The sequence below is a fragment of the Hyperoodon ampullatus genome (genome assembly GCF_949752795.1).
Source record: "Hyperoodon ampullatus genome assembly, chromosome: 1".
Classification (NCBI taxonomy): Eukaryota; Metazoa; Chordata; class Mammalia; order Artiodactyla; family Ziphiidae; genus Hyperoodon; species Hyperoodon ampullatus.
The window spans coordinates 94431982-94446510 of record NC_136914.1 but is presented as its reverse complement, the minus strand read 5'-3'; the positions used below and the strand labels follow the sequence as shown (position 1 = coordinate 94446510).

General features: G+C 36.0%; 1 protein-coding gene and 1 pseudogene across 2 annotated transcripts in view; one reads left to right on the top strand and one right to left on the bottom strand.

The window, feature by feature from the left end:
* NMU (neuromedin U) overlaps positions 1 to 7116 on the top strand; it is a gene marked incomplete at both ends in the record, with an annotated part of 29554 nt that extends 22438 nt beyond the window's left edge. The window contains 6 exons of the mRNA XM_079704179.1: positions 214 to 273; positions 1687 to 1716; positions 1805 to 1855; positions 3423 to 3497; positions 6435 to 6476; positions 7081 to 7116. Of these exons, the coding sequence (XP_079560305.1) occupies positions 214 to 273; positions 1687 to 1716; positions 1805 to 1855; positions 3423 to 3497; positions 6435 to 6476; positions 7081 to 7116 (294 nt within the window). The remainder of the gene's footprint in view (positions 1 to 213; positions 274 to 1686; positions 1717 to 1804; positions 1856 to 3422; positions 3498 to 6434; positions 6477 to 7080) is intronic.
* A 4191-nt stretch (positions 7117 to 11307) lies between these two features.
* On the bottom strand, positions 11308 to 12518 carry LOC307048377 (testis-specific Y-encoded-like protein 1; annotated as a pseudogene). Its single transcript has one exon. The product of its transcript is annotated as a testis-specific Y-encoded-like protein 1 (transcript).
* Positions 12519 to 14529: the final 2011 nt, after the last annotated feature.

Sequence of the window (14529 nt, the reverse complement as noted above, 5' to 3'; positions counted from 1 at the left end):
AGCTTGTTAGTTCCGCATTCTTACCAGGACCTCCTGTTGTAAGATAACTCATGCAAGTGGTTACTGTGGTGCCTGGCCAGGGCGGGCAGTTTCGGTCAGTGGTTCTCCTAACGGTTGGAATGTCCTTGTGATCCTAACATTTTATGGTTATCTCTTCTATGCAAGTGATGATAAAGCAGAAGCATTGCCTATATATCTTCTCATTTCCATTAGGCATCCAGTGCATTGGAGGAGCTTTGCTTCATAATTATGGGGACTCTACCAAAGCCCCAGGTAAGGTTCAAATAGTGTTTAATTTGTAGGCAAAAAAATTGCTCGGTGGTATCTTGGAATTCCTCCTGGAAGAAAATATGCCCAATTTAGGAAGCATGCCAAGAGGAGCTAGAAGAGCATAAATTGACTTTGGATAAGAAACAAATACTTCAGTTTCTTTGATGCCTGAGAATTTAGGGTTATATTAATGGAGTTTGCAATCATCTAATTGGAAAATGGTGTGTCCCCTTCAAATATAAGATGTGTTCTAGTTCTGATGAGAGAAATTTGAGGTCATTTGGCTCTTTCTCTCTTCCTGAATCATACTATAATTGGAGAACAGATGCATTTTTCTAAGCCCAGAGGTTAGGACAGTGTACCTTGTCAGAGAGGACATTAAGAATGCAAAAAAGCAAACTATATTGTCAATGTCGGTTTGAAAATTATATTCTTACTGTGATGTCTCAGTTTTTATTAAAATTATTATTTGATTCTTGTGTGAGAACTTTTTGTCCCAAAGTGAGGCAATGGGAACTTGAAAAGTGGCATGAGGTACCATACCTCAGTTATGTTCTGTATCTTATAGGTAAACTAATTTTAAAATTACCTTATTAAGGATAAGAGCCTTAGGTTTAGAATGTATTCTTCATTAGCAGTTTAACCTATGATCACTGGTTTGGTCTGACTTCCATGACTTTCACATATGGTAATTCAAAGAAAACTTGATATTTTGAAAGCATAAATGTTTTCTTAAACTAAATAAGTGTTTACAACTGTATTTTTTCCCAATGTTTTTAATAGTGACATTTTCCAAAACTTAATTGATTTTTTTCCTAATTAAGAGAAAATAAATGGCAATGGTGTTTATCCATGAGTTTCTATTTATTTTAAAAGAAAATGAGAAAAAAAAAAGAACAGCAAAAAAGGAATGATATGTCTTGTTCTTAAAGACAGATTTTTGTAGGGAGAGAGGACTATAAAAAAGTTTATGGAAGAAAGCAAAAATAACTGATAATCTTGTTCTTTCATGATAACAACTACAAATATTTTGATACGATTCCTTCTAGTCTTTTTCCCTGAATTTTCTATCATGTGATCATATCAGTATTTCCTATTCCACCACTACTGAACATTTAGGATGTTTCTAGTTTTTCACTCTTATGAATAATGCTGTAGTAAAGATCTTTGTTCATACTTTTATTTATAAACATACTTTTATTTATAAAGCTTTTGATTAATTGCCCATTTATTTTTAGAGTAATATATGCTTAACCAATTGCAGTCTTATGTTCTATGTATAACATATGTGTCATATATTTTAAAAATTATATAATATAATCTTATAATAAATTATAAATTTTAAACTATACATTTATATTATACATATTATGATTTTCTAATATAATGACATTTCTATATCTCTCTTTTCAACAGGAAACAGATGAAAAAGATAATACCAAAAGGGTAAGGTTATTTCCATAAATATATACATTAAAAAATAATAAAGGAAACCACTAATTATCTATAGTAAAGCTCACTATTTTTTTAACAGTTCTTATTTCATTATTCGAAGACACAAAAGTTGGGCAATTCAAATGCTGTGGTAAGTTGTAGAATTACTTCTTATTAGTAATCACTAGTATTTTATTTTAAACCTGTTTTTGCAGTTTATCTTATAGAGTAGATCAAAATTCTTGTTTATTTTTCTTTAAAAGTTTACATGTGCGTGAACAAATGGAATTCAATATTTATTATACATTTATTTTATATCTCAATAACTACAAGTACATTAAATTCATTCATTTATTCATTCAACAGTTATTTACTGGGTATCTACTATGTGCCAAGCACAATTCTAGGTACTAGAAATATAGCAGTAAATGTCATGCAACTTACATTTTAGAGGAAAGAAAAGCAAATGATTAAGTAAAACATATTGTTTTAGATGGTGATTAGTGCAAGGGAAAAACAGACTTATGCAAAGTCATTTTAAGAACTATTTTAAAAGATGATTGTCAAAAATGTATTTAAATATAACTAGAAATACCACTTGTATTCCTAAGAGCTCCTTATTTGTAACTAGGCACTTAATCTGAGAATTTACTAAGATTAGCCAGATACCAATAACTTGAATTCATTTTACTTCTAAATTGTGTGGTTTTAGTGGTAGTTTTTCTTTTTGTATGCATGGATTTTTAAAATGCTAACCAATCTACTTTGGTGTTTCAATCTAGAATACTTAATAATTACTTGACTATAATATTCTTTCTAAGCTTGTGACTCACTACCGTGAACCAATTTATGAAACGAGGAGCGTAGTGTATTTTAAACGTGTTTACCTGTGGGAAAGTAACTGTAACCATAAACTCAGTTTTAAATGTTTATCCCGTTGAATATTCTTACATGTGAGGAGTTGAAAGTTAGGTTATACTGGCTTCAAATGAAATAGAAGTAGAATTGATTAACAAATAACCACTATATGAGGCTTATAGTAGTCCATTTGATGAATGAATTTAATATTTGTGAGAAGGTTCAATTGAAGTCATGCCTTTAAAATGAAACCATTATCAGGCAGCCGCATGTCTCAAATGTGCTTTCATTTTCTTCTGCTCGGCATCTTTACATCTTGAGAAAATGTATCTTAGTCACATTTTTCACTAGCAATGACACATTGCCATTTTGTGTGTCTCCTGTTGTCTTGTTCCACATGTTCAATTTAAATGAAATATATATTTTATAAAGAAGATTACTAGATGTGTGTACAGTATAATCTTCCAGATAAAAATGTTCATGATGGAAAACTGATTCTCACAGAGTTGGTTTCATGTGTCCCAAATCATTCTGAGTAAGTCTGGAAACAGACAGACAGCTTTTTTGCTTCTCAAAGATGCAGGTGGGTGTTCTCCTTGTTGGCTGCTGCAGATGGAGCTCAGGCCCTCAGGAAAGAGCAAGGTCCCATCATAAAACTGGAAATTTTATTCCATCTCTTGGTTTATTCTCCACAGCTCTTTGAAATGCTCACAAATGACTGTCTTAGGTCACATCTTTCTTGTTCTTTTTTGTCTGGAGCAAGGATGGTGGGTAAAAACAAAAACAAATAGGAAGCCGTCTTTATGCCCAATGCTGAGAAACCTCTGTGCTCATCACGTGTGTGTGTTCATGTCTCTCAGTCGTCTGTCCTGCATCCGCTGCTGCAGCTCATTCCACAACTGCATGAGAGAAGAATGAAGAGGTTCAAAGTGGACGTATGTAACACAAACTGCATGCTTGCTTCGCCACTCTGTGTGTGGCAGCCCTTTCTGTTCATTCCCTGTGGTGGTGGTTTATAAGATCTTCTTCTGGGTAAGCCTCATGTAACACCCAGGTAGCCTACAGAAGCGCATCTGTTCGCAGAAGTGTTTTCACACTCAGGAAGAAGAGAACTGTCCTCCTCCCCATTATATGTCCCTTCTAAGCCAGGTTGTGGGCAGTGAGGAAAACCGGGATTAGACTTCCTTCCAAGGGCCGTGCCCCTCCCAGTGAGGAAACCTATTCATTCTTGGTTTAAGAAAGGACATGGCAGTGTGCCTAGTCATTAGATAGGAATAGGAGAAAAGATCAAGGACCATTTACTGCCCCTCTGTGTACAGGTCGGCAGATGGCTGGAATGACAAGCTTTCTATCCAGGTATTAAAGTATTAGTAAGAGTAAGGCTCATGAAGTATTATAAATATATCAGACATTAAACGTAGGTATTTCGTTTTTTCCACAGTTAACAAAAATATGGCTCAAACTCAGTGTCTGTGTTTAAGATGAACATAACTAAGAGGAACATAAATGAGTTAACACATTTTTAAACTAGAAACTGTGGCATTTTTATTGTCCTTTGAAAAGAATCCTAACTCTTTCAATGATGAAAGTTTCTAGGCGTTATTTTTAAGTAATGCCTTACATTGTTGGAATGCCTTATAGTTTTTAGTCTTATAGGATCTCATTTTATTCTTTTGACAACTCTGTTGGCATTTAACAAGTATTGTTATCCCCAGTTTACAAAAAGGAAAACAACTCAGAATAGTTAAAGGAGTTTCCCAAGATCATAGTAGTAAGTGGGATTAGAGATTATAACAATCTCTTGACTTCCAGTCTAGGCAAATTTTTTTTTTCACTATGCTGTTTCCTTTGTAGTCTAATCTTGAATATTTCTATTATTTTATTATTAAATTTTTTCTTAATTTGAATACCATATTAATTTTATTCTTCTACTACCAAAAGTTTTCAAATACTTTTAAAAACACATACAGTTTAGGCAAATTCATCAAAATTTATTTTTATGATCACTATTTCCTCTCTAAATTCTTCACATCATTGAACTAAGCTTCCATCATGGAAGACAATACTGCTGCCAACGTTAATGAGAAATGTAAGAGGGACTGTAGTAGCCCCTTAAAATTTTAGAATTTCCAATATGAAAAAAATCAAATCAGTTTTCATCAAACTTTCTAGAAGTAATATATGCTTTTTTGAATTAACTTTTACTTTCTGAAGAGTCTTCCTGACTTATGAATAGTGTAAGATTTCAATGTAAAGATCCAGTGTCTTAAAATACACCAGCAAATTATTAGCTTACTACAACACTTCAGCGTTAGTATTTGCAAAATCAAAGCTACTCAGTATTGTGGGCGGTTTGGTACTTTATCTAAATGTTCCACCTTGAGTGAGACTATCTATGTTTACAGATAACTATATAAAAGTGTGAACTCTGAATTAGTAGTAATATCTTGTTGGACAAATGATAGCTCTTAAAAGTATTTTGCAGCAAGCCAGGTTTTCTAGGAATCTCTAGGAGAAAAAAATGTAAAACATGAATTTTAGAAAATTACAGTAAAGTATTACTTTTGCTGGGCCTAAGTCACCTAGTTTTAAACCATATTTTTGATAGTGAAATATTTTGGGTTCTTAAAGAAAATGAGTTTTCAGATTTTAGTGCATTCAAACCCTTTTCTTACATGTTCTTTGCTAGACATCCTCACTTCCATCCCCACATGTTTTTCAGCTCTACCACCCAAATTCTTTTATATACTGTTCTATCTCCAATAAGACTAAAAAGACCTGTATGGCTGAGTTTGAAATTTTTAAATTTGGGCACATTTTAAGTTACATCTGTCTCACTTTTCTTTTTTTCTGTGTAATATAAAATACATAGCTGTTCTTATATAAACATATAAAGTTTCTATGTGTACATTTTTAAATATTAAAATTTTCAATCTTTAAAGCAATTTGGGGGGATTTAATAATCAGGATGAGAATTAGATATAGAATGTTGAGAATTTAAGATACATTTGTTGTAAAGAAGGGATTTTAGAATTTTAATAGATGTCAGGGCCATTTCTTAGAATCTAAAAATGTGATTGTACTTATATTATGGAATACTTGAAAAAGGTCTTGATGACAAATTTCATATAATTGCTGTCCTGATACTTTTATAACTTGCTCTTGAAAATAGGAAGCTATAAGAACCAACTTTATGGAAATCATAAAATGTTAAATATTTTTTTCCATTAACTTTGAATTGAAATATTTTGAGAAAAGAAACACTTCAAAATACATCCATTATGAATGATCAGTTTGTTCCTATTTGGTTTTTTTTTTTTTCATTACCATTTCTGTTAATATAATTATATTGGGAAAAATCTCTTCTGAAGTCCCATTGAATAAATATAGTTTACCAAATTTGTCCCTCAATTTAAATTTCTATAGATATATTATATATTTTAGCTATGACATAATTCTATTTTATATTTTTGCCTGTTCATGTATTAGTACATACAATATGTATTGTAAAGAAATCATTTCATCCTAACAAACTGCTGAAGGGAGATTTTAAATATAGTTAATTATCTATGAAATATCCTCTGCCTACTTATTGATGAATATATGTACAACTGACAAATTTCATGAAAATATTATCTGTTAGACTAATAAGGAAATTACCTTAAAATACAACACGCTGATGATACTGCTAGTATCACTGAAAATTCTTCCAGTAGAAATACAAAAATTACTTATTGATATGAATTATATACTCAAGTCCTTGATTCCCTCATTATTTAATTATGATAGCTTAAAATAACTACACTCTCAAGAAGCATTTGCACTTATTTTTACTGTTGTTTGATTTGTAATGCCCTCATTTTCTCTTCCAGGGAGAATTCCAAGGCCAAAGCAGAGGATTCTTTTTATTCAGGGTATGCACATACTATATTTAAAAAAAAAAATCAATCAACATCAACGTTGAAAAATACTTTCACTGTGCATTTATTTACATTAACTCATAAGTTTTAATTAAGTTTTGTAGTTTATCTAAAGATATTTGACAGCAAGTGTTACAATCTGAGATACACTTCTGTCGCCACCTTATTGCCTTAATATCATGGCATCTCTGATCTCTTCTCTAATCCACTACTCGTGTCTGTAAATACCCCAAATGACATTCACCTATTTCACAGTTTAGTTCCATAACATTTCATGTAGGAAATGAGTGTCTGAAAGATGTATTACTCCTTAAGTTCTAATGAAATATTTAGCTAAAGAAATATTAGCCAATGAAATATTTAGCTAAGGAATTACAACTTTATTATAAAGTCTAAGGAGAGCTATGTGGTAAGATTTGCATTTTGGAAACTAATTCTAACAATAAATTGGAGGAGAATGGACTGAAAGAAGGAGGAAAATAACAGATATAGATAAGGAAGAAATAATACCACTCAACGAGATCATTAGGCTGCTTTCTATGAAAATTAACTTCTCTCCTTAGTTACATTGATTTGTTTCTCACTTATTATTTTCCAGCCACGCAATGGAAGAAGGTCAGAAGGTTACATTTAAAATGGTATGTGCATCACAATTCAACCCAGTTTGAAAATTTCTGTCATTTGCAGATCTTCACAAGTTAACCTATGCTCAGTTTATTTCTATTATTTGATTGTATGTGTACATTAATATTCTATATAAATACTGCAAATATAGAGGCTGTGAGGACTTCATATGATGGAAAATGCTAGTATTTTAGGGCCAGATTTGCTTTGCCCATGTCATGCATTCCTCACACTGTGTCACAATAGTTGTCATCAGTTTTGCAGACACTGACCTAATCATCATTTACTGTGCAAGTAGAATGTGTCAGGGATCATGTTCTTATTTTGGTAATCAGTGTCCACAATAGTGGGTCATAACTTACAGACTGGACGCATTTCTGACTTCCAAATGACCTATATTCAAAGATTCTTTATAAGAGTTGTGATTTACCATTTCCAGAGAACTAAGAAAATGTGGAAAGACATGAAAGTATGACTTCTACTTTGGGACTCCCAGAGTTTCCACCTCAATGCTGGAGATACAGTAGACACTTAGTAGCTATTGAATGGCCCTACACATTTAATAAATATGTTAATCTTAATATCTTATTAGGCTATGAATTTTAAAATTAAATGCAAATGCACACTGATAAATTTACACCACAGAAATAAAACTATATTCTACTAACTTTATGTAATCCTCAATGCAGATTCTATGCTGAACATATTTTTGCAAATATTTCATTCATATAATTTATCTCAACCCTTTAATACATACGTATTTAGCTTAAGAATATAAAATTCTTAATATTTTCTCATAGAAACGAAAATCAAAACACGTTATTTCCAACTAAAGAAGATAACACCAAAATTATACAATATCTAGAAAATGAAGATAATGAAAACACTACATGTTAAAACTTATGGGACTCTGACAAAACCATATTTAGTGGAAAATTTAAGGCTTTAAACACTATCAAGCAAGAAAAAGTGAGTGAATTAGGAATTTGTCATTAAGTTAAAAAGAACAACAAGGTGAACCTCAGGAAAGGAGAGGAAGAAAATTATAAAATGAAAGATGAAATTAATTGATTATAAAATAGTAAAATACAACAATTGGTAAATAAACCAAAAATCTTATTCTTATCAAAATCTTATTCTTTATAAAAAATGAAATAAACTATCCTAATTTTCCTAGCCTAATCAATGAAAAGAAGAAACCATAAATATAAAAAAATACAAATGAAAAGAGGGAAATTAAAACAGATACAGAAGAAATGGGAATCATAAGACTACTTTTCAAATCTCTGTGCCCATCAGTTTGAAAACCTAGATAAAATGGAGAATATATAATACAGTAGACGCTACCAAAATTGACCTCAGAAAAAAGAAAAAAAAAAAAATCTAAGCATACTGATGGCCTTGGAAAAAAAATCAAGAATGTTATCTAGAAACTCTCCCCTCAAGAGTACTAGGACAAGAAATTTTGGATTTTTCCAGCTCAGAGAAGGAAGAAAAATTTCAAAATATTTTTATGAAGTCAGCAAATACTAATATCAAAACCTTACAAAGTTAGCATAAGAAAGGAAGCTGTAGGTCAATCCTGTTTATAAATATCAATGCAAACATTTAAAAGAAATATTAGTAAATAGTATTCAGCAATACATTGAAAGAATTATATGACCCCATGAAGTGAAGTACATTCCAGCAACTAAGATGGTTCAATATCAGAAAGTCTATGAAAATATTTTCACCATTAAAAGAAAAATTATACAATCAACTCAATACAGGCATACCTCCATTTTACTGCACTTTGCTTTATTGTGCCTCACAGATACATTATGTTTTTTACAATTTGAAGGTTTGTGACAACCCTGTGCTGAGCAGATCTATCAGTGTCATTTTTTCCAAAAGCATTTGCTCATTTCGTGTCTTATGTCTCATTTTGGTAATTCTTAAAATATTTCAAACCTTTTCATTATCATTATATTCGTTATGGTGATCTGTGATCAGTGATCTTTGATATTACAATTGAAATTGTTTTGGGGTGCCATGATCCACGCCCATGTAAGATGGCAAACTTAATTGATAAATGTGTGTGTTCTGACTGCTCCACTGACCAGCCATTCCATGGTCACTCTTCCTCTCATCAGCCCTCCCTATTCCCTGAGACACAAAAATATTTAAATTAGGCCAATTAATAATCCTACAATGGCCTCTAAGGTCTCAAGTAAAAGGAAGAGTTACACGTCTCTCATTTAAAAGTTTTTTTTTTTTTTGCAGAGTAACATGCTTTTATTTTACCATCATGCATATAAGGAAAGACCAATATATCAATGGTATACTTTCAAAGAGACAGAGGAACCTCACAAGTATTTATGCTACTTAGGAAAAGAGACACATCAATTATTAAGTTGTTAACTGGGCAAATTATCAAGACAATTAAGCCACACATTTTTAGTAAGTTATTTTTCCACGAAGACAACAATTTCCAAAGTCTTAATAATATGACAAGAACAAGTTATTCAAATTATATTTCTAAGGATATGGTTTTAACAGAAACAAGTTGAAATCCACTATAGATATTCATTTAAGTCTCTATATCATATAGGAAAATAAGACTGTTCCAAATGTTCCCAACTGAAAGCAAAATAAAGCCTGTACAGCTCAATTTTCCCAGTAAGCAGAAATAACATAACAGGATTTACTAAATACTAGTGAAATAAAAGACACAGTATTAATCCTCCTCATAAAGTCAGTCAAATGAAAACGAGAGAAAGCAAAGTTGTGTTGCGTTTCTTTAAAGATCTCTTCTCTAGACAACATATTTAACATTCCAACACCCTTCAATTCTCCCCTGTTTATCCTGAGAAAAATAACTTCTCTCATCACCACTGACAGAGAGAACCTTCCTTGAAGGCTCTCAGTCTAAATTTTAGGCCCAATTTTTCCTGGCTCATTTTTGCCTGTGGTCTTCTGTTTAGTTTCCCATGCTTTGGGCACCCATCACAGTATCTTTAGTTCTTCCATCCATTAGGGACTAGATATCGCTTTTCATTTAATCTAATAAATCTGTCTCCCTTTAAATCCTCTAGATGTTGCTAAAGTGGGTAGAGGATAGGGAAGAAAGCAGAGGGAAATAAGAGCTCTGGTAGTCTACACAAGACACCTGTCTCTGGAAATAATGGAGAGCCGAATTAAAAGACCTGATACTGCAGATGTTTATGAGCTATCACTTCTTTTAAGAGCCAGAAGAGAGACAATGGAGAAAGTGTACTGCCACCCTGGCACTTAATCACGCTCCCGATGAGAAAAGGAGGCACAAAGAGGTACCTAGGTTTTGGCTGAATTCACTAGTTGAGGCTGAGAAAGCCTGGTACTTTGAATGGACACCAGCCTTAGGCCATCCTGCCACAAGGACAAGTCTAACTTGTCACGTCAACCACTTGCCTGACAGTTAATAGGGTTCTGGATGATGGGAGTGGAGGGAAGGGGGGTGGGGGTGAGGAATAGAGGAGAGGTCTTTTGGGGAGAAGAATGGAAGGTCTTTTGTGTGCCGGCAGGAAACCTGGAGACTGTTTACCAGAAACCAGAGTGGGGCTGACAATGGTCTAGAAGATGTTCATCCAGTAGGTAGCAGCCAAGGGCACAGCCAGTAGCAGACAGCGACAGGTGGTGACCAGAGGCACAAGAAGAGCAATGGAGTCACATAAATCATACAGGCCAAGTGGTCCACTGCTGTTCTCCCTTGATATCATTAAAGGCCTGCAACTGTCCACAGGCTATATGCCTGTACTGAAGAGCAAAGCGGGTAGAATGGGCTCCTAGACAAATCTAGAACTCCAGGTATAAGAGGCAGACCGGAGGCCCTGAGAACAAACGGGTCCAAGTAGTGCAGATAAAGGCAGTGCAATTTACATCATCACAAACTTGGCTTAGGAGTGGTGTGAATCATGGATTGATTCATGCAGCATGAATATGCATGTGATATTAATGCAGCATGTGATATTAATGCACATGTGGAAGTGGTGGAGCGTGGTCATGATGGTCTCAATCTTGAGGCTGAGGGAACTGAATGTCCAAGGGAAAAAGGCTGCAGAAATGTCAGGAAAAGAAAGGGGAGTAAAAAAAAAGTAGAAGGCATACCCATTTCTGTTGCCCAAGCACAGGTCCAGCAAGGGGCAGAAAGGGACTTTATGCAGGAACATTACCAATGCAAAGTTTAACCAGACTGGAACCCAAAGGGCCTGGGGATCTCCACTGGCTCCCTTATTGGGCGACGTCTGGCTCTATGGACTCCTGCACGCAGCAGGTAGTATTGCAGTGGATTTGGCCACAGGTCCTCTTTGATAATCTCAGCAATCCTGTCAGACTCTGGAAGGCTGTGGTCTGAAAACTAGGTAGGTGAAGAAATTGCAAACGACCTCTTGGTTCCTGCGAATGAAGGACTGGGGTTCACGGCCCCGGCGCCATATGATTGGAGTGGAAAGAGACACTACTCGGCCAGAGGCTCTGACCTCATATTCCTTGACAATCAGTTTATTTCGGAAATAGGGGTTTCTTCGAAAAAAGAACTTGAACTTGCAGCCTGTTCGAGGGTGCCTGAGCTCCTTCACCTCCAAATTGGTTATGTATCTTAACATCTCTGCATCTTGGCCCCTAATCATGGGGGACAACTGGGGGTGATTCCGAAAGGCAGTGACGCAGAAGCCCGGGATATTCTGAATGAGTAGTTCCTCCGCTCCAGGTAGTGTCGATGCATCCGTCCAAACTTATGTTCTAGTTGCTGAAAGGCCCGGTCAGCCTGAGCATTCACAGTGTCCAGCTCCAGCTGGATGGCCTCCAGAGGGTTCATGCGGAGATCCCGACGCAGGGCCGGTGCCCTGCCTCCTCCACCACTCTATTCTCCACCATTTCTACTTCTCCACCTACTGGCTTCTCCTCCATCTCCATCTCCTGCTCCACTCCCTCCCCCTCCTTCACTCCTTCCTTCTCCGCCACCTCCTCATCCACTGCGACTGAGAAGAGGGGGCCCTCTTCAATCTTCACTTCCTCAGCCTTCGCCTCCGCCATCAGCTCAGATCCGAACTTCTCCGCGCCACAGGTTTCTAGGGGCTTCTCCCCACCCAGGCCCCACGGCTCTCCCCGCCGGCCGCCATTTCCCCGGCTGCCGTCCGTCGCCAGGGATACAAACGCAGTTTCCAGTCTCTCCCTGGGAGGCGGAGCCTGCTCTTGCCCCGCTTCGGGCGCTACGTAACCGCCATCCCCACCGCCTCCGATCTGGGGCTTACCGTCACAGACCGGATCTGCGGGAGCAGCGCGAGGGGCGCCCCGCTCCTCTGGAAGCTGGGACGGTGGGAGCGCGACGGCTTCGAAGCTCCTCTCACCCGTCTCCGCCATCACCTGTGACGCCTCGGTTTCCTCACGGAGCTTCAGGCACTCTGATGGAGATGTACAGTGAGATTGTTTTCAAGCCTCCTAACACAACATCCCATGGATCAAGGAATAATTCCTTCAAGTCTTATTATTTAAGAAATGCATTGTGTAAGGTGATAGCTACCATAGATAGTGATTCCTCCAGTGGATCTAGGCAAAGTATAATAAATTGAAAACCTTTCGGAAAGGGTTTATCATTCTAGATACCATTAAGAATATTTTTGATTCATAGGAAGAGGTTAAAATAACAGGAGTTTGGAAGAGCTGATTCTAAACCTCATGGATGACTTTGAGGGTTCAAGACTTCAGTGGAGGAAGTAACTACAGATGTGGTAGAAATAGCAAGGGAACTCGAATTAGAAGCAGAACCTGAAGATGTGACTGAATTGCTATAATCTCACGATAAAACTTTAACAGATGAGCAATTGCTTCTTATGGCTGAGCAAAGAAAGTGGTTTCTTGAGACGGAATCTACACCAATGAAGATGCTGTAAAAATTGTTGAAATGACAACAATTTCAATGACAGGGATTTAGAATATTACATAAACTTAGTTGATAAAGCAGCAGCGGGGGGACTTCCCTGGCGGTCCAGTGGTTAAGACTCCACGCTTTCACTGCAGGGAGTGCAGGTCCGATCCCTGGTGGGGGACTAAGATCCTGCATGCCGCTCGCTTGGTGCGGCCAAAAAGAAAAACAAAGAAGCAGCAGCAGGGTTTGAGAGGATTGACTCCAATTTTGAAAGAAGTTTTACTATGAGTAAAATGCCATCAAACAGCATCATTGCATGCTATCAGAGAAATTGTCCCTGAAAGGAAGAGTCAATCAATGTGGCAGACTTCATTGTTGTCTTATTTTAAGAAATTGTAACGGTCACCCCAGCCTTCAGCAACTAATACCCTGATCCCTCAGCAGCCATTAACATCTAGGCAAGACCCTCCACCAGCAAAGAGATTACGAATCTCTGAAGGCTCAGTTGATGGTTAGCAATTTTTAACAATAAAATATTTTTAAATTGAGGTATGTGCATTGGTCTTTTTAGACATAAAGCTACTGTGCACTTAAAACTATTGTATAGTGTAAACATAACTTTTATATGCACCAGGAGACTAAAAAATTTGTATGACTTGCTTTATTGAGATATTCACTGGAACTGAACCTGCAGTATCTCTGAGGTATGCCTGTAGATGCTTTTGGTAAAGTTCCATGTCAATTTCTAATGTTTTCAAAGAAGATCCTGTAGAAAGAGATGAATCTTTATTAACAATATTTATATAATGGTCTGAAACAAAGTCAGTAGAAGGCTTGATAGTAAAACATTTTAGAGTATTTCTATTAACATCAGAAACAAAACAAAGATGCTCTGTTCTCGTTTATTTCGTGTAGTTCTTATACATTAGCCAACTCAGACAAGAAAGAAATAAAAGTTACAAATATTGGAACAATGAAGAAAAAATTTTATGTTCTCATGGGGCATAATTATGAACTTGAATTTTCAAACTATATTTGGTATTAACTCATGTTTCAACAAAGGCTTGTTATGTTCGCATCAAGAATATGAGCAGGGCTTCACTGGTGGCTCAGTGGTTAAGAATCTGCCTGCCAATGCAGGGGACACGGGTTCGAGCCCTGGTCCAGTAAGATCCCACATGCTGCAGAGCAGCTAAGCCCGTGAGCCACAATTACTGAGCCTGTGCTCTAGAGCCTGTGAGCCACAACTACTGAGCCCATGTGCCACAACTACTGAAGCCCGCATGCCTAGAGCCTGTGCTCTACAATAAGAGAAGCCACCGCAATGAGAAGCCTGCGCACCACAACAAAGAGTAGCCAACTAGAGAAAGCCCATGTGCAGCAACAGAGACCCAACACAGCCATAAATAAATAAATAAATTTATTTATTTATTTATTTTAAAAAAAGAATATGAACAATCATATTCCTAATTTTTCTTGTTTCAAGGAACTAAGAACAAAAAGTTAATGGAAAAGAACTGTATTTTATAATATTACAAA